At 39.8% G+C, this 20,183-nt stretch overlaps 1 protein-coding gene across 1 annotated transcript in view; it reads right to left on the bottom strand.

The window, feature by feature from the left end:
- Positions 1-2,634: 2,634 nt before the first annotated feature.
- grk1b (G protein-coupled receptor kinase 1 b) overlaps positions 2,635-20,183 on the bottom strand; it is a 107,558-nt gene continuing 90,009 nt past the window's right edge. The window contains exons 5-8 of the mRNA XM_028799053.2: positions 15,714-15,797; positions 11,265-11,389; positions 7,519-7,720; positions 2,635-3,851 (exon numbers count right to left, since the gene is read on the bottom strand). Of these exons, the coding sequence (XP_028654886.1) occupies positions 3,562-3,851; positions 7,519-7,720; positions 11,265-11,389; positions 15,714-15,797 (701 nt within the window). The 3' untranslated portion in view covers positions 2,635-3,561. The remainder of the gene's footprint in view (positions 3,852-7,518; positions 7,721-11,264; positions 11,390-15,713; positions 15,798-20,183) is intronic.

Below are 20,183 nucleotides of genomic sequence, written 5' to 3'. Positions count from 1 at the left end.
GATCACATGGCGGCAGATTGGCCATACAATGGCAGTGTTTCAATAGTTATGTCGAGTATAGTCGACAGCATTGATGAGTCAAGCGGCCAAAATTTGCCACTACAATAGCATTTTAGTGCCAACAGCCATTTATGCTAGTGAGATGTCAAGGGCACCACAGAGCATCACTTCACGACTCAATGTATTCTGTCATCTTTTCCTATGATAGTTTCTTGGCAACACCTATTGTGATCACATCACAATCAGAGAAATCCTTCGATGGAGCGACTTACCAAAGCTATTGGACATCATTAATGTCCAAAATATTTCTCTCACCAGCCATGTACTCAGGCTAATTGACCATCAGATCCCCAAAACAGCGTTACACTAGAAGGTCATTAATTAGGAAAGGAAGCAAGGCCACCTTCTAGAGACCTAATGAGTGATCTGCAAAGAGGATCTGACGGAACCTTGCTGCCCAAGGTGCTGAACGGTGAGTGCGAGACTAAGTTTAAAAAAGTATTAACGTAACCTGCTTGTCATTGGGGATATGGGAGGAATGCCAACACTGACATTAGCAGAATGTGAAGACTCTACAGGGACAATAACTGGGCACAGGTTTTCATCCCGTAACATTAGATCTGTGAAGCAGTACTGGTAACCACTGCAAGCTATCTGTCGATTGCTACAAAACCCAGCAGAGGTTACTGAGTGACTTATGACACCATTACATATTTTATTTTCAGGAACTCACACCTACCCTATCAGCCGGGCCCAAAGAGTGAATAAAGGAGATCAGGACCACTGTATTCCAACTACCCTTCAGAAGAATGCTAAAAATGGCAGGGCCGATTAGAAAGCCCTATAGAAAAGGCTGGGATCTCAAGAGACAGGTGGCATGTGTTTTTATCTCGGTATATTTTAAAGACTGAACCTTAAAAACAGAAATGGAAACAAACATTGATGGACTTACCTATGCCATTTTGGAAATGTTATATACTTGGATAGAGCATTTCAAAATGATCAGTGTTCTGTTTTGTGCCACCAGTATCAACTAACAACCCAGATATGACTAGTGAATGGCACAGGCATTGCAAGGTTATTTGAGATTTGGTATACTGTATATTTTGGTCAGGTTAGGTTGAGGAGTGTGCACTGGTACAGTATGTTGCCGCACCCACCACACGATGAAACAGCTCAGGATCCTGGCTGATAATCCCACAGGCACACACATTGTCCAGTCCTACCCTACAGAAATGGCCATCTATCTGCTGCAGCCAGGTGTGACGTGGGTGTCCTCTTGGCTTGGTCCAGCCACTTGGGTCCTCAACAATGAGCTGGATCACCCTCAGGGAATCGCGCCACATGGCTGTAGTGCTGTAACTGACACTCCCTCACAATGCAGGTAATGTGCTTCGTTTGGGACTCTGTGAGCAACTGCTCAGTCAACACAAAGTCAAACCAGCGGTACCCAAGTATTCTCCAAAGAGACACAGTACCAAAGGACACCAGTCTATGTCTCAGGTCACTGGATAGCACCCATTTCTCGCAACCATATAGCAAAACAGGAAGCACCAGGACTCTAAAGACTTGGACCTCGTCCTTTTGCAAAGATATTGGAAGCACCACACACCCATTTCCAGTGACGTCATGACCCACCATGCTCACCCAATTTGTCTACTGACTTCATAGGCTGTGCCCAAGAGGTCATTAAAGGCCTGGACTTTGTTTTTTATCCAGGACACTCGCAAGCCCAGACACTCAGAGTCCTCACTCAGTCTCTCAAGAGCCCCAATCAGAGCTTCCATGGACTCAGTGAAGATCACAACATCGTCGGCAAGATCAGTGATCCTTTCTCCACCAACAGATGCCCCACAGCTGTTAAACCTCATGACCCTGCCCAACACTCAGTCCATGCAAGCATTGAACAAGGAGTAGAAGCAAGAACATACCCATGACAAACTCCAGAATCAACTGGGAAAAACACAGAGGTTCTGCCTCCACTTTGCACAGCACTCACAGTACCAGTGTACAGGCCAGCCATAATATCCAGCAACTTTGGTGGGATCCTGCATAGTCTCAGGATGTCTCACAGGGCAGCTTGATCGACTGATTTGAACGCTTTACGAAAATCAACAAAGGCTGCAAAGAATCTCTGTTGATATTCGCTCGATGAGAACCCACAGTTCCAGGATGTGGTAGACTTCTTAAGCGTAAAATCAGACTGCACCAGTCGCTGGTAGGTGAGCAGTTGATTTAATTAAGGGATTTAATTGAGTAAATTAATTTAATTAAGTAAATATTTCTTATTGTTTATATACATCAGTACAAATTAAACAAAAAGTAACCGTACTCAATTGTATACATTTATGCCATAATGTGGTATTTTCTAAGAGTGCAGTTCTTACAGTATTTAGGTAGTCATAAACACGTTAATCCCTACAAAGTGAACCTTTAATTGTAATATTATCTAAATATTTCATAAAAGCTCATATGCTGTCTATATACAGGTTTTTTATATAGCTTATCTTTAAAAACAGACCCAAATTAGAGTACCGACCCTGAGCAAAGTATAAAGGCCATGTCACATTAGATTACTTTTTCAGCGATTTTCAGTCATAGCCTAAATAATCTTAGTGATTAAGCAGCAGTCTGTGACGCACTCCCGTGAAGGACAGTCACCTAGTGTGACATATCCAGCAACTCACTTTAACTAGTCCTCAACTAGACAGGTTTGATTTTGCTTTTAGTTGTACAGGCAAGCATTGTGTGCATGCAGACTGACAACCAATGAGTGCTCTTTACAATGCATTGAATGCCATGATGAGGAACACGGGTGTTTTGGACCTCACAAACAGAAGAGAAGCTTGTTTGATGAATGTCTCATGTTTTAAATAACATATCAGAATATTAAAAAGAAAACAAAGGGGCAGATTGTGGATGAACTCGTTATACCCTTTTAACCCTTTGTACAGCACCTGTATCGTCAGGCACCATCTTATTGGCTGTCACAGAAAGGGGCAAATGTAACTGTTCTGGAATGTCAGCATGCAATGGGTAAAAATGACATGCTCAGCAAATTTAAGTTGTGTAAACTGACAATGTCTGGTGAGAAGATCTCAGTGGGCAAGTCTGGCATACCGCACAACAATGTAACACTGGCTTAAGGTGAAAATGAACTCAGGTGGACAAGCTGCCTTTCAAATCGAAGAAAGGGAAAAGACAGCTTAAAAGGAGTCCTTAACAGCTAAAATGCAAATAATGTGCCACAGTGCCCACATAGTGTGGGGCCAGAGTAGCAGTTGTAATGATCTAAACAGGAGCATAAACTTCTAATTTTGTTTTTTGGATATTACATCAGCATTACGTCTAAAATTAACCAGAGCTTGTTTTCTTGTGCTGCAACACTTGGCTCCTCTGGCATGTACTGTAGCAGTGTTTTCAGCTTTTTAATTACATATACTAAATGTTTTCAGAATTGCTGCATAGAGGATATTGTTTCATTCAAGATAGGCAACCGTTTGCTACTTATAACAACAAAGGCATCTGCCATCTTTGTAGCCATAGGGACTCCCACATTCTTTACAGAATGCCACACGCTCCTGATTTGGGGCTCTCTGGAACATAGTTATAGTTCAGATCATTTGGCGTGGTGCCCTTGGCACCCCAAACGTTGAGCTCCCCAAACACGCCAGTCTCAATCATTTCTTCCTGCCAGGGGATTGGAATGTTGCCCGAAGAGAAGTCGTCATAAAATTCCTTGTCCTTCTCATCCAACACCACACCCTTTATCGTGCTGAAAGCCCCAACATCGCTAATGTCCTTGGCATACACCATCTTGGGGTCAGGTACAAAAGGGGGCTCCAATAGACCTACAGTACAGAAAAAAAAGAAAGAAGCCTGATTGATGGAGGTTTTTGTCAGATTGCTATATTCTACAGCAACAGTTGTACTATATAACTTTTATAATGCTACCACTTAAGGCACTTCAAGTTTGATTCAGTTTATTCTTCTTCAGCGCACTTCCTCTTAACAGGCCAGGGTGGTATCAGCAATTGCCATCATTTCCTGATGGAAGCATGTGTCAAGAAAATAAATCAAACCCTGAGGGCACCATATCTAGATGCCTTCAGCCTTCTGTGCTTACCGGAAACCATTTAATAAGCGTGATGTACAGGTACATGAACTAAGAGCAGTGATAGGCCAACTACAGTTCCTATAAAAGTACTCACTCACTCACTTTTCACAGTTTATTGTTAAACAACATTGAATCACGGGTGGATTTAATTTGGCTTTTTTGACAACAGTAAAAAAGAAATTAAAGTCAAACTGAAAACAGAACTTTGTAAAGGGATCCGAAGAGAATGGCTGAGGTCTCCCGCTCAAACAGAATGTGGAGTGAGCAGGCAGATGGATCAGAAAAGAACAACCAGGGTGAGCAGCACAACCAGAAGCCAGTAGGGGCCGCCTCAGTACACTGAGGAGTGAGGGGTTGCAGGGCTCAGCGGAAGGACACTGAGATGCCGGAGATCCCCATGAGATGGCAGAAAGAGAAGCATGGGTATGCAACATATTAGCTGACAGAGGCAGAAGGCAGGAGTTTCATGCAGAGGTTAGAGTGAAAGAAGGCACAGAAAAGTTCATAGATAGCCATGAAAGGCACAATGTAATAGATAGATAGATAGACAGATAGATAGATAGCCATAAAAGGCACTATATAATAGATAGATAGATAGATAGATAGATAGATAGATAGATAGATAGATAGATAGATAGATAGATAGATAGATAGATAGATAGATAGCCATAAAAGGCACTATATAATAGATAGATAGATAGATAGATAGATAGATAGATAGATAGATAGATAGATAGATAGATAGATATGCTGCGGTGGGCTGGTGCCCTGCCCAGGGATTTGTTCCTGCCTTGCACCCTGTGCTGGCTGGGATTGGCTCCAGCAGACCCCCGTGACCCTGTGTTAGGATTCAGTGGGTTGGAAAATGACTGACTGACTAGATAGATATGAAACATACTATAAGATAGATAGATAGATAGATAGATAGATAGATAGATAGATAGATAGATAGATAGATAGATAGATAGATATCCATGAAACACATGATAGATAGATAGATAGATAGATAGATAGATAGATAGATAGATAGATAGATAGATAGATAGATAGATAGATAGATAGATAGCCATAAAAGGCACTGTATAACAGATAGATAGATAGCCATTAAAGGCACTATATAATAAGTAGATACATAGGCAATACTTTATTCATCCTCAAGGGAAATTAAAACTTTATAGAAGCTCAAGAGAAATATAAATATTATAAGAAACCAAAGCTCTCATTACACACACAGAAACGTCTGGCTTGGATAATAAGAGAGCTGCTGCCATCTGATGCCAGGCTTGTAGGTGGCACTGCCACAGGTTTACATTTAATTGCTTTAGCATTTGAATATAACGGGTCCAAGTTGCTGCATCCACAAGTGAAACATGCTGTTTGTTTCTTTCAAAGTCTCCCTGTTTGAAGTCACTGGCATTCTTGGGTCGAAATGATTCATTCCTGTGCATTGCTGAGTTAAGGAACATTAACAAGAATGATGAAACTTCTCTCTTTAGGCAGTAACATGGATGAATTCAGTCAGCATTTCAATGTCTGAATTACACGTTTTAGTCCTAACTAATGCAACATGCAAACCATGGTCCTAAAATAAAATTCAAATGAAAACCGAGCTAAAAATTAGGAGCTGTTGATATTTCTTATGTTTTATAAATAGTTACTTCTTTCAGCTCCTTTAGAAGTCATAGTGTATTTTATTACTTGTGGTGGGTCATTTAGAACAAGTGGAAGTTTTTTCTTTTTTATTTTGGCAGCACATTCTTTTTCTTTTAACATCATTGATTTGGTAAGTTGTGGTATTTGTGTGATGTTCACCAGATATCGCCACTGTTCTTTTTCTTTCTGCCACTATGGTGTCCTTCATTGATATGTAGTAAAGTAAAATAAGGTTTGTAGTAAAGTTTGATATTTGATGATTATGAATTCTTAAAAAATATATGCACCATGTCCTCTCAGTATTCTGTGATAAGCTTGATGCTCCACTGATGTTGCTGCGCTTCTTTTTCTTTCTTCCCATTACGGTGTTGTTAATCTTGTTTCATGATCAATAAACACAAAACTCACACTCAGTTATGAATTCTGAACATGCACTTTATGTATCTTGTGTCCTGGGGGAGTATCGGTAGATGACCTTGTGGAGACCTTTCTTTTATGATGTAAAGTGACTCCAGGTTGCCATAGGATTTTGTCTTGTCTGCTTATTCTTTTGTGGACTTCATTGCTTAATCACTTTTTTGTGATGCACTCACCAGATTTTGCTGGTCTTCTTTTGCTTTCTTCCTGTTATGTTGTTCTTTGGCCATAATCAGCTTCTGTTATTTGCTTGACACTCAACAGATGTTGCTGTTGTTCTTACTTTTTCTGTCATGTTACTTTTTTAGTCACTTTGCCATAATAAATACGTGACTTTGCCGAGGTTCTAGCTCTAGTTTGAATGTAATCACATGAAGAACAGACAGACCATAGCATTTTGTTATCTATGATTACTCTGTGCTCATTTTTAACAATTGCTCATTGATACAGATGTCCAGTCTCCTTCTTTCTTTTCTACTCGGCCATATCATAGCAAATGAAACCTGTCCAACATTAAAATAGTGTCTGAAATAAGAAGATTAAGCTGGGTTCTCTTCGGTACCCAAAAAGCCACAGTATCTTAATTTGCCATGAGACGTAAAAGGTTGTGATGCTTATTCAAAAGAGATGAAACACTCCTCAATTGAGACTCATGGAGTCAGGCCAGACATGAAACTTTTACCACTTATTTTGGTCCTGTCCATCCTCGGATGAGCTGTTCCTGCAATAAGGTGTATATCAGAGGTCCTTAGGTAGTAGAGATTGCAGTGCTACCAGCTGAGTATGGGAACATTTAACGTATCCCATTTTACATTCTTTAGAGTTCCTACATTCTCAGATATTATACAGTAAATGTAGGTAGCCTTCAGATCCTCTACACTCACCCTGTGACATCACCCATGCTTGTAGCTTGTCTGAACGGCAGTTGAGACGAGCCAACGCTTGGGTTTGTGAAGTCAGTAGCATATCTTCAATTTAAAAACCCATTTAAAAATTTATAGTGGCAAGCCAGATGGCAGATCACATTTAATCTTAACGTTAATAATTAATTGCTAAAAAAAAGTCAACAGACAGAGAGTAAGCTTCTGTAAAAGGCTACCCCAATTGTGTGGAAAATATTGGGCACCCCAATCAAATTTCAGGTAAGTTCCGAGTTTCACTGAAACAGGGACACATGCAGTTTGACCAGGAGCATACAGAGATTTATAGTACATGCAGTTGTAGATACTGTAGCCCTTTGCTCAATGTACATGCTTATTTCATTGGTCAGCATATTTTCCAGCATACCATAATAATAACTTTTTGCTGGTTGATTTAACCCATTAGCCTACCTGCTTCCATCCGCCCCCAATTGATGGACTTGAAAAATTTGTGTTTCTTCAGTTCTTCACACTCATTATTCTTAAAGCCAGGTCGCTTGGAGGGGTCCTTCTCCATCAGCGCCTCACAAATGCTCTTGAGGTCACTGCTGAACTTGTCTGGGTATGTGACTGGGTCATTGAGGATTCGGCGAGTCACCTCTTTGTTCTCAACCTGGTGACACACATGAAGCAGGGTCAGATTTTAGCTAGCTTACCATCCCATTTCACCTCACCTCTTTTTATTTTCTTAATTACACAATACACACGGTGTCTTCATTATTTCTGGAGTGCAAGTTAAGTAATCTGCTCTTTAGGTCTCAGGTGGACCTTGTGCTTTTTTTGACAATCTCATCTGCCTGCTTGAATGTCTTTCTGATGATGTTTCCCAATTCATTTCTGACCAGCTGAATTCAAGGAGACTTTTGAGCAGATTTTAAATAGGGGCAGGGTTGCATGTCACAGCATTTTGCAGATCTACAGAATTTACAAGTTCTACCCATAATGCCATAGCTTTTGTCTTGCAGTCCGATGATGTTATTCAGTTGTGTGATGAATCTACACCTTGTGGTTTGTATGTTGACACCCCTCCAAATTATTGATTTCAAGTATTTCAGCCACACTTGTTTGTTAACAGGTGCATAAAGTCAAGCACATAGCCATTCAATCTCCATCGACACACATTGGCAGTAAAATGGGTTGTACTAAAGAGCTCAGTAACCTTAAAATGCAGCACTGTCATCGGATGCCCCCTTTGTCACAAGTCAGTACGTGAAATGTCTAGCCTGCTACATCTGCCCTAGTAAAATGAAAGTGCTATTATTGTGAAGAGAAAGCATCAAGTAGCAACAGCAGCTCAACCATGAAGTGGTAGACAATGCCAACTCAGAGAGCAGAAGTGAATAGCGAATAAAAATCACTTATTGTCTGTTGGATCACTCACAACAGAATTTCAAACTGCCCCTGGAAGCAACATCAGCACAAGAACTGTGCATTGGGAGCTTCATGAAATTGGTGTCACTATGTGCAGTGTCGAGCATTACCTGGACTGGTGTAAAGCACATCATCACTGGACTCTGGAGCAGTGGAAACATGTTCACTATGATAAATCACACTTCACTGTTTGGCAGTCTGATGGATGAATCTGGATTTGGCAGATTTTAGGAGCCCACTACCTTCTGGACTACATAGTTCCTACTGCTTGGTGCAAGTGGTTTGGAGCCGTTTTTCAGGGTTTGGGCTAGGCCTCTTGTTTCCAGTGTAGGGCCCTGTTAATTGTGCAGTGTACAAACACATTTTAGACAATTGTGTGTTTCCAACTTTGTGGAAAAAGTCTGTGAAAGGCTCTTTTCTGTTTCATCAGGTCTGTGCCCCAGTGAACAAAGCTAGGACCATAAAGACATGTGAAGGAACTGAAGTGGCTTGCACAGAGCCCTGTCCTACTTGGACACCTTTTGGATGAATTGGAATGCCAGTTGTGAGTCAAGTCTTCTTGTTCAACATCAGTATCTGACCTCACAAGGGAACTTTTGGCTGAATAGTCACAAATTCCCACAGACACACTCCAAAATCTTGTAGAAAGCCATCGCCAGAAGAGCAGGAACTATAATGGGGGCCAATTCCTTATTACTGTAATGTCCATGGTGTTGTTCAGCTTATTTCAATAAGCTGAAATTCGTGTGATGGTCAGATGTCAATAAACATTTGGCCATAGAGTGTAAATTGCCCGAATGTAGGGAGGTTTGTGAGTTAGTCATATAATAGACTGGTGCAATGGGCAGCTTTATGCATGTTCTAGCCAAACACACTGTCTGATCCATAATACTCTGTACTTGCAAAGGTGGTTGAAAAATAAATGGATGGATAGATACTGTAAGTAGTTGAGTAAGTGAGTGAATGGACAGACAGGTAAATAAACAGATGCAAGGAAAAGTGCATTGATAGATCAATGGAGATGTGGATGGATTCATGGCGAAAATAATGGATTGGTGGATAAATCAATTAGTGGTTGGTGGATTTGGATGTGGCTGGCCATGCAGTTATTCCCACAACTTTTACTTTCCAGAGACTGAGTTATACTGGCTGCAGAGATTCAGACTCTTTGCAACCCTGTTTGATATATTTACATACTGTATTACAGAACAGGCACCTCAAGTTTGTTCTCTCAAAGTTACGCAGTCAGTCAGAGGTAGAACTTTAACTAATGACTCTGTCGTTTACATTACACCACTTTAGCCACAGGTCATCCTGATCCTCACCTAGCAGCCAACTGAAATAAACTTCAGGGAAGAGCTATACAATACTCCAAAAGATGAAAAAATAAAAGACACCTGGTAGTCCTGGCTGTTTGAAATAAGAAGGATTTGTGGACAGCAGTAGGTTGTGAAAATTGTAAACAGGAGGCACAAGATGGTGTGAGAAATTTGGAAAGGAGAAAAATGGGCTAGGATTGATCATGGCCCTATTCCTCCTCACCATGGTGCTGTACTTGAAATTGGGTGGATAGTTGGATGGAGAAATGAATGGATGGCTAACAGAGACACAGATGCTTGAATGGACAGTTGTATACAGGTTGGATGGGCAGAGGAACAGTTGTTGAAAAACGGATGTGTGAATGAATACAGCATGAATAAATACAGCATGAATGGCTGGATGGATAGATAGAAAATGTACTATGTGGCAGAATGATGGATAGACAGATAAATAGATACACAAATGGAAAAATGTGTGGAGTATGAGGGAGTTCGAGAGTGGATAGATAGATGGAAGGTTAAATAAATGCACAAATGGTCCTGGATAGATAGGTGGACAGATGAACATGTAGACTGTTGATGGATAAGTACATGAATGATCATAGATTGTTAGACCAGGAATCTGGGCAGAATAGCGGTCCTGTGGCTCAGAATCTGTGCTGGTACCTGGAAGGTTGCCGGATCAAATCCCGTTACTGCCAGAAGTGCCCTTGAGCATGGCCTTTAACCCGAAAAATTGCTCCAGGAGTGCTGTTCAATGGCTCACTCTGGGCTCTGGCCCCCAAAAAGTTATACAAATGGAAGATGTATGCAGGTTGGTTGGAGGAATTAATAAGGTGACAGATGGGTGAATAAAGAAATGAACATAAATGAATGGATAGACTGATTGTAAATGGATTGACGGGCAGGAGAGATGGATATATACTGTTTATAGACTATAAGTGAATATAGATATAGATGAATTGGATAAATAGAGAATGGATAGATCATAAATGGACTAATGCATATGATAACATGATAGATAAATAGATCAGGAAGATACTGTAAAAATTAAAAATGATAGGTGCATAAATGAAACAATCTATGCATGATGGATGGAGAAATGGATGAGTATCTAGAGAGATGAGTTAATGGATGCACAAAATAACATAGATAGCTAGATAGTTAAATGGATGCAGGGTGTATGGATCAACAGATGCTTAGATATACAAAGATTCTATAGAAAAGAAGATTGGATAAAAGGATGCATAAATAAATGGAAGAACAAATGGAAGTCTGCATAGACAGATGTATGAATGGATAAATGTTTGCAGGTTGGATGGATGAAGGAATGTATGGGATGATAGACACATTTAACAAAGATAGGTAGAATGATTTTTTTTTCTTATTCCTCTCATTTTATGTGAACCCAATGATTTTTTTGACCCATAGAATAGATATAAAATATGAAATGCTTTGTCTCCACACCTTCTCTCCTCGACTCCTGAATGGCCCCTTGGCTGCAATCATTTCATAGAGGGTGACCCCCAAGGTGAAGTAGTCCACACTGTAGTCATATTCAATGTTTTTCAGCAGCTCTGGAGCCATGAATCCTGAAAAAGAATACACAACCATTCAGTGTAACAGGGTAACTTTTAGACTCATGTTAAAGACTCTCCAGTAGGACTAGACAGCAGGAGCTTGAAGAAAAGGAGAGCAAACTATGATTTTAACCTAGAACTTAAGTCCTACAGGACTTCCATGTCACATCTGACTGAGGACTACTTATGGTCCCACGAGATACACAACCTGTCATTTCAGCTGTTTTAAGAAAGCGCAGTCAATCTCCTTCCTAGTAAGTACTAGCAGTAGAGGAACAGATAAAATAGGGGGCTATAATGGCTCCCTTTATTGAAATTCTTAAATCATCAAGTGAAGTACAGGATGGTGCAACAGATGGTGTCAACAAATTTTAGAACTTGGATCACAGCTGTATTTCTAATTTCTCAGTGGACTTTGCCTGTTCTCCAAATGCTGAGTTCTTACTTCACCCACATGCACGTTGTTAGATTAACTGTTAAGTCTGCATTGCCTGATTGTGGCTATGTGTATTTGAGAGTTCCCTGCATTAAGAATGTTTGCTGCTGCAATAAGAATAATCAGAAATATGATGGATATACTAATCTTAACGATTTCTATGATGGATGGATGGAATAATCGCTATGATGTCTGATAAAAAAGGAATAAACAAATTTAGATTTTGCTTATGCCTCCTAGTGCTATAATGTCTAATGCACACATTCTAATTTTGAGCTCATTTTGACAAGATCAGAGGGGACAAGATAAGAACCACCCCGGGATGAGATGTCAGATCATTTTAGAGAACAGTCATACATTTAGAGTTACCTGTTAATTTAATTAGCTGCTCTTTTCAGTTTTCCCTTAACCCTGAAAAGTCTCGTAGTCCTGGTCACTGACAACTAACCCCACAGCATGGTGCTGCCACCACCTTGCTTCACTGTTGGAATAGTATTGCACAGGTGATGAGCAGCACCCAGTTTCCTCCAGACATGACACTAATCTTGATTTCATCAGTCCAGAGAATCTTAGTTCTCACAGTCTAAGGTCGGGTTTATACTTTATGCGACGTGACACATGCATCTGCGGAAGCTACTGATACGCAAGCGGTGTACTGTTTATACTTGCGCACATACTTTATGTAAATCTGGAGGATTCCACTAGGTGGCAGAGATATCATCACAGTGAGAATACAACGTTCAGTTTCGCCGTGTTGTGAACTGACAGAAACATCAATTAAATTCCCAGGACATCTTGCCACAATATCTCTCTCTGAAAAGGATGAATGTTTAATGATTTTGTCCATCAGTCCAGGGATGCGCCCATTACAGCATTGGGCGTGAGGCAGAAACAATTCCTGGATGGTACATCAGCTCATCTCAAGGTGAATACAAGCACACACATACACTAGCGTAATTTTAGCATCACTAAACCTCTAAACCTGTATGTCGTTGGAAGTGCACAATGGAAACCCACCAGGAAAACATGCGAACTTCAGGCAGGGAACACAAGGGATGTGACTCCACTATAAGGCAGCAGCGCTACTGCTCCACCACTGTGCCTCCCCCCAATGTGTAATTATTAACAGTATTAATTATTTAAATGAAGTTAACGATTTAGCTGTAAAATGTAACATACATGCATGCACACATTTCATCATGAAAATGATATCAAGTATAAATCAGTATTGTAAATGTACAGAGAGATGGAATATTATAAATGCAATGTGTTATGCGTGGCAGTCACTGCCTGCCGCTGTTGTCAGAGCAGGAGGAAGCCCCAGAAGCAAGTACAAGCATTAACAAGTGGGTCAGTTTTAAGATGACATTTACGAAGTTCTACTTTAATTAAAAAATAAACTACAAGATTAAAGTTGAATTTTCCACTTTAATCACAAAATAAACCTTTTTTCTATTCACTATGTCCCTAATGGCTCAAATATATTCTGATGCTGTTGAGAAGGTGCAACAAAATAAAATGTATTGCATCATTACGATTGGGAAGTTGAGACGCTTGTATCGCCTATGCAAGAAATAGATGACGAAAAGCACCACAAATACATTTTTATGTCTGCATTTAAGTTTGATGATTTGCTTCACCACATTGAACCATTCCTCAAACATCGAATAGGATCTGCAAAGTGGCTTACTGTCACATGTTGATAGTAAACAGAGACTCTGATGTCACATTCAAACTTGAAAACACTGCACCCCCCCACCCCCACCCCCATTTTTTGCTAGTACTGCCACTCGCACATGGGAATACATGATGCGTAGTGCATACTCATTCTGAACGTGAAGTATAAACCAGCCCTAAGAGTCCTTTAAGTGCCTTTTTGCAAATGTTATTATGCATCTTTTACTGAGGAGAGGCTTTCATCTGGTCACTCTGTCATAAAGCCCAGATCGGTGGAATGTTGCACTAATGGTTGTCCTTCTGGAAGTTTCTCTCCTTTCCTCACAGGTTATCCAGAGCTCAGTCAGAGTTACATTGCTTACCAAGGCCCTTCTCTCCTGATTGTTCAGTTTGGCCTTTCTGTACTGTCTTTACACCCACGACTGCAGTCCGGCCTACAACAACAACCTCATTGTCAAGTTTGCTGATGACACCACAGTGGTCGAACTCATCTCAAAGGGGGACGAGGCAGCTTACAGAGAGGAGGTCCTGAAGTTGGCAGCCTGGTGTTCAAAGAACAATCTGGCTCTGAACACCAGGAAAACCAAGGAGATCATTGTCGACTTCAGGAGGCACAGCACCGACTTAACCCCCCTTTACATCAACGGCGAGTGTGTGGAGAGGGTCCATACCTTCCGGTTTCTCTGCGTCCTTATCTCCGCTGACATCTCCTGGACAGACAACATCACAGCAGTCATCAAGAAGGCTTAGCAGCAGTTACACTTCCTGAGGGTCCTCAGAAAGCACAACCTGGACTCCAACCTGCTACTGACCTTCCACCACTCGTCCATTGAGAGCCTGCTGACGTACTGTATCACAGTATGGTATGGCAGCTGCACCATGGCAGACAGGAAGAGGCTCCAGAGAGTAGTAAAGGCAGCACAGAAGATCATCGGCTGCCCTCTCCCCTCCCTGATGGACATTTACACCTCCCGCTGCCTCAGCAGAGCAAAAAACATCATCAAGGACAGCTCCCACCCAGGCTGTAATCTGTTTGACCTGTTGCCCTCAGGGAGGCGCTACAGGTGCATCACAACAAGGACAAACAGACTCAAGAACAGTTTTTTCCCAAAAGCCATAACCATTCTAAACTCACACATGCACTGACTACACAGTCTAACCCCCAAACCCTGGACTTCCTTCTGTCCATCAACTGTGCAATATCCAATATCTAAATGGTATTGATAATAACTGTGCAATATCTGTATACTGTACAATATCATTACTCTCAGGGTCCAACATCCACTACTCACTGCACATTATCATCATTATTGTGCAATATATAAATTATGTGCAATAACCCAATAGTACAATAGTTATTTATTCTTTCCAGTATTTAAATAATGTGCAATAACCCAATAGTGCAATAGTTATTATTCTTTCCATATGTATATAGGGTCGCAGAACGTTTTTGCAACTTTTTGCACCATTTGTTTATTTGTTTATTTACTTGTTGTGTTCTACATATATGTCTGCAGTGAAGGAGCTGCTTTTAATCTCATTGTACATATGTATAGTGACAATAAAAGGCATTCTATTCTATTCTAGGAAGAGTCATAGTTGGTCCATTTAAGAATTATGGACGAGAACCTCGATCTTGTCTCTAAGCTTTGCAGGCAATTTCATCAACCTCAAGACTTGGTTTTTGTTCAGTTGTGGGACCTTCTGCAGACAGGCATGTGCCTTTCCAAATCATGTCCAGTCAATTGAATTGACCACAGACGGACTCTGTGCAAGGTGTAGAAATACCCAACAATGATCAATAGAATGGGGTATACGATACCAGGGCCATATTTCAAGTGTTATAGCAAAGGGTCTGAGTACTTGTGTCAATGTGATATTTAATTTATTTTTACTACATATGCAAAAGTTTCTAAAAATCTTTTTATCACTTTATCATTGTGGGATATAGAGAGTTTCTTCATGTCAAAAAAATATTTAAATGATTGTAGAACAAGGCCACAACATAAAAAAATGTGAAAAAGTGAAGGGTCTGAATACTCTTTGAACCTGCCTGTAGGTGTTCATGTCCACGTGTATTTTTCTTTTTAAACCACTCCAGAGTTACAGTATGTGCTTAGAGGGCATCAGATCTCCGAAGTAGTGAGTAACTACACTACCATGGAAAACCAACAGTGACTGCAACGTCCTGTAAACTGGCATCATACTCAATGCTGGACTGACCTGGAGTGCCTGCATAACCTTTGGTTTTATCCTCTCCATCCTTCAGCTCTGTAGCCAGACCCAGGTCAGAGATTCTCACATGCCCTGGAAGAAGGAAGAAAGACAACATCAATGAGTTTGAATTTTTTTTTTTGAAAAACAATCATGAAGTCATAATGCCCCACTGTGACTGCTCTTTTTACCTTTAGCCATGTCAGAGGGGTTTTTTTATTTAGTTTTCTTTCTTCTTAGTAATTCTTGTGTGTATTTTTTGTTATAATATTTATGTGTTTGTTTATTTATGTGCTTATTTATTGAGCTTCAGTTAAAAGCCAAATTTATCCTTGGGACAATATAATTCTATCTATCTATCTATCTATCTATCTATCTATCTATCTATCTATCTATCTATCTATCTATCTATCTATCTATCTATCTATCTATCTATCTATCTATCTATCTATCTATCTATCCATCCATCCATCCATCCATCCATCCATCCATCCATCCATCCATCCATGTGTCACCTAATGGATCTCTTTAATTTAATCTCTTTATTATGCATTGGCCACATCAGTCTTCATCGTCTGTTCTTCAGTATCTCCTAAAGCTCTTCTGTTTTTCTAGGATGCTTTTTCCCAAAGGTTTTACCCACTGTAAGAATGCTGCTAATTTTCTTTTACTGGGGGTGTCCCCTATGTTTTTCAAACTGGAGACTGCCTGGGGGTGTTTGGGGGGACCACAGCAGTTCTTAGTTCTCTAGTTTTAAAGACTTCCTTTAAATTGCATCTCGTAGTTTTTAAATTAAGTCAAAATGTTCCTCAGTTGTTGGATTAAAGTACTGTGATATCAATGTACAATGTTTCCTGCACACAAAAAAACAAAATTAGTAGCGGACTGTTGCTGCCTCTACAAATTTATATAGATAATGAAAATTTATAGCCATTTAACATCTGGAGGAATATTTCAGACAAAATTAAACAAATAAAAATATATGCAAATAAATAAGTGTATTGTGAAAAGTGCCAGTAAATATAAACAGAACAGTATATAAGTATAAATAATTAAATTTGTCATAAAATGTTTTTTTACTTTATTTGTTTATATATTTATTTAATCATTTCCTCATTTATTTATTTCAGTAACATGCCATATGAGATAATCAATGAAATTAAAACTGTCATTTTCACCCATCACTTTAACAAATGTGTGTGCCCAACTTAAAAACATTAAGCCACTAAGTTATGCTAACCCACATATTTAAGGAAATATAAACCCATTTTGTATGTTAGGCTTAAAAGTAATTAACACCGTATATTAAGGTATCCATAATTATTATGCAGCTTCATTACCTCAAGGAAAATGGGACAAATAAAAGATTTAACTTGACACTAAAATGTCAAAAATTATAAAATGCCTTTCCAGACAGATGCAACATTCTGGAAATTGCTAAGCTACTGAGGTGTAACCTCCAGACAATCAAATATTTTGTTGCAAATAGTCAGCAGGGTCACAAAAAAACTTGTGGAGAACAAGCACAGATTAGCAGCAAAAGACTTGAGAAGAGTTAAACCTGAAGCTACCAAGAACCCATTAGCCTCCAGTATGATCATATTCCAGAGCAATACAACCTACCTGCAGTTTCCAAGGTGTCGAGTGCTCAGAGACATGGCTAAGGTAAAGAAGGCTGAAAGATGACCTCCACTGAATAAGACTCACAAGTTAAAGTGTCAAGATTGGGCCAAGAAATACCTGAAGACTGAATTTCAAAGGTTTTATGGACAGATGAAATGAGAGTGACATTTGATGGTCCAGATGGGTGGGTCCATGATTGAAGCACTGATGGACACAGGGTACTAACAAAGTGGGGGAGGGGTACTGGTGTGGGCTGATGTCATTAAGGATGAGCTGTTTGGACCTTTTCCAGTTGAAGACCAATTTCTGGAAGGTATCTTCGTCAAGCAATGGTACAAGAAACAAAAGCAGCATTCAGGAAGGCCACAATCTTCATTCAGGTATGTAATACCTTGCTGAGACGAGAAGCAGCTCTTCCACTAAACAGGCTTGTGTCTTTTTTCGTCTTCTTCAGCCCAGAGTGACACTCCCTGAGGGCAACTGACCATGCCCCTTCCAGTGGGACCAGTACAAAATGGAGACGCCCCTAATATTGGCATCCCATTTGGACCTGAACCTCTGAGAAGGACAGAGCTCCCCAGATCTTTTGAAGAAAGCATTTAGCACTGTAGCTATTGAGGCAATTTATTTTTATTTTAGCGCAATCAAGCACCTGTTTACTATGTTTGCAAGCAAAATAAAGAGGGCGATCTAGATGGCATCCCAGCACTTTGCAACAACTATGGGTGTTCGTTCCCCCTGTCCACTCTACATATGGTGATCTATTACACTAAATTTGCCACCAAAATGACACTTCTGTAACACAGTTTAACACAAATGAAATACAAAATTAAAATATTGCAACACTCTGGTCTTCTCTTGAATCAAACTACAAGTTTCCGTTTCGTCCACTTTCTTAATTAATAACTACTTACTGCTCCTCATGGAAACTACTTCTTTTGCCTTATTTTTAATTTATTTGCATTTTAAGATTCAAAACCTAGTGTTCTGACAAAAATTGAGGCAAACTGTGCCTTTCGCATTAGCAGTAACTGCTCATGAATTAAAGAAGTGTCTTGAAGAATAACCTGCAGCCTCTGATTGCCAGCTGCAGTTGTGCTATGAGCTCCAGGTGATCCTGTGCTGGTTTGGTCTTAATGCGTATTTACAGTAACAAGACTAAGTTTTGGGTTTAGCACTGTTGCATTGTGCCTCAGAGCTGCAGACTAGAAGCAGACCATGGTGAAGACTTAAGTGCAGTTACAGTGGGCTTCAGGGAGTCGAAGAAGGGGAACAAAGTTGCGTACAAACTTAGAACAGCTTTTAAGCAGGTTTAATGGGCTTAGTATGGTGGGTAATGTAACAAAATGAATTCCGCACTAATCAGTCAGCCTGTTACCAACATGAAAAAGCATTGATATGCCATTAGCAAAATTTGGAAATAATAGTTTATATTTGAAACGAAGTACAGTGTGATATTGAATCGGATACATTTAACTCGGTGCCAATGAAGAAGACAAGTAATGCATGCAAATATGTATGTCACGTAATGTAAGAAATAGGAAAATACAGATGAACACACATTTATCCATTAATCTTCAATAAAAAGATGCAGTCTGTGTACATAATTATGAAATAGCTCAGCCCCAGATTCAGAAAGTGCACTGCCATTTTCTTCCATGCTGCATTCCTTGAGAGTGCTGTGGTGGTATCTTTGACACTGTCCTCTAAATCTGTTGTGACATCTCTCACAGTAAGTATTGTATAGCGCCTCTGTTCTACTGTGAAGTTTGTGCTGTGAGGAGGCATTCTTCAGGAATATTGTCCGGCCTCTTACTTGCTATTTTATATGCTTTTTTGACAGTTGGATTAATTTGATTAGCAAAAGATGGATGCATAATGAATGAAAAAATCAACTCTTGTTTGATATTAATTCTATACAGTGCTCATCAGCTAAAGACAGGGGGATAAGACGCCAGCAATGAGATGAGTGTGTAGGGCATAGTAAGTTAAGCTCCATTATCAGAGGTGCATGGTTGGATTTAATAGTGTTTTACTTAACGATTTGATAATGGGCAAAAAAATATTGTCTATGATAAATACTCATACTAGTTCTTGAGTAACTGATGAACTTGTGAGAAGAAGGAATATGCTCTAAGTTTAGAATTTAGAAACCTCCAAGGGTCTGATAAGTTCTGATCCATTACAAACTGTGTCATTATTTTTGCAGTATTAGATGCTATCACCACTGTAGCTGAAGACCTATTCAGGTGTGGATTTAAAACACAATTAAAGTCTCCGCCCATTATAATTTTATGGGGTGCTCAAATTAGGAATAGATGCGAATACATTTTAAATGAAATCTCTGTCATCCATATTAGGTGCATAAATATTTATCAGAATCACTTTAGTATTAAATAAATTGCCCATCACCATGACATATTGCCCTTCAGGATCACATATTACATCTGACGCTACAAATGGGATAGTTCTGTTTATTAAGATTCCCACACCACTAATTTTCTTTGTATAGCTGGACTGAAACATTTGAGTAGTCCAATCCCTTTGCAGTCGAAACTGGTTGTTACTTATTATGTGAGTCTCCTGTAAAAATATTATCTTGGCATTTAAACCTGTTAAGTGAGTGAGTACTTTCTTTCTCTTTAATTCATGATTGAGACTTTTGACAAGTATCAAGTCTTCTGTATTATCTACATAATTGGGAAATGAGCAGCAAGACCAGATTAAGACCCCCCCCATAGGCCCAAGGGTGTCACCCACATATATTTACACTACATGAATATCACATATTAAAATAAAATGAGCCGGGGGAATGGTCTTCCTTGGAAATTTAAGCCATGATCCCTCATATATGTG

Source organism: Erpetoichthys calabaricus, chromosome 3 (assembly GCF_900747795.2).
Source record: "Erpetoichthys calabaricus chromosome 3, fErpCal1.3, whole genome shotgun sequence".
Lineage (NCBI taxonomy): Eukaryota > Metazoa > Chordata > Cladistia > Polypteriformes > Polypteridae > Erpetoichthys > Erpetoichthys calabaricus.
This window is presented reverse-complemented; position numbering and strand designations above follow the sequence as displayed.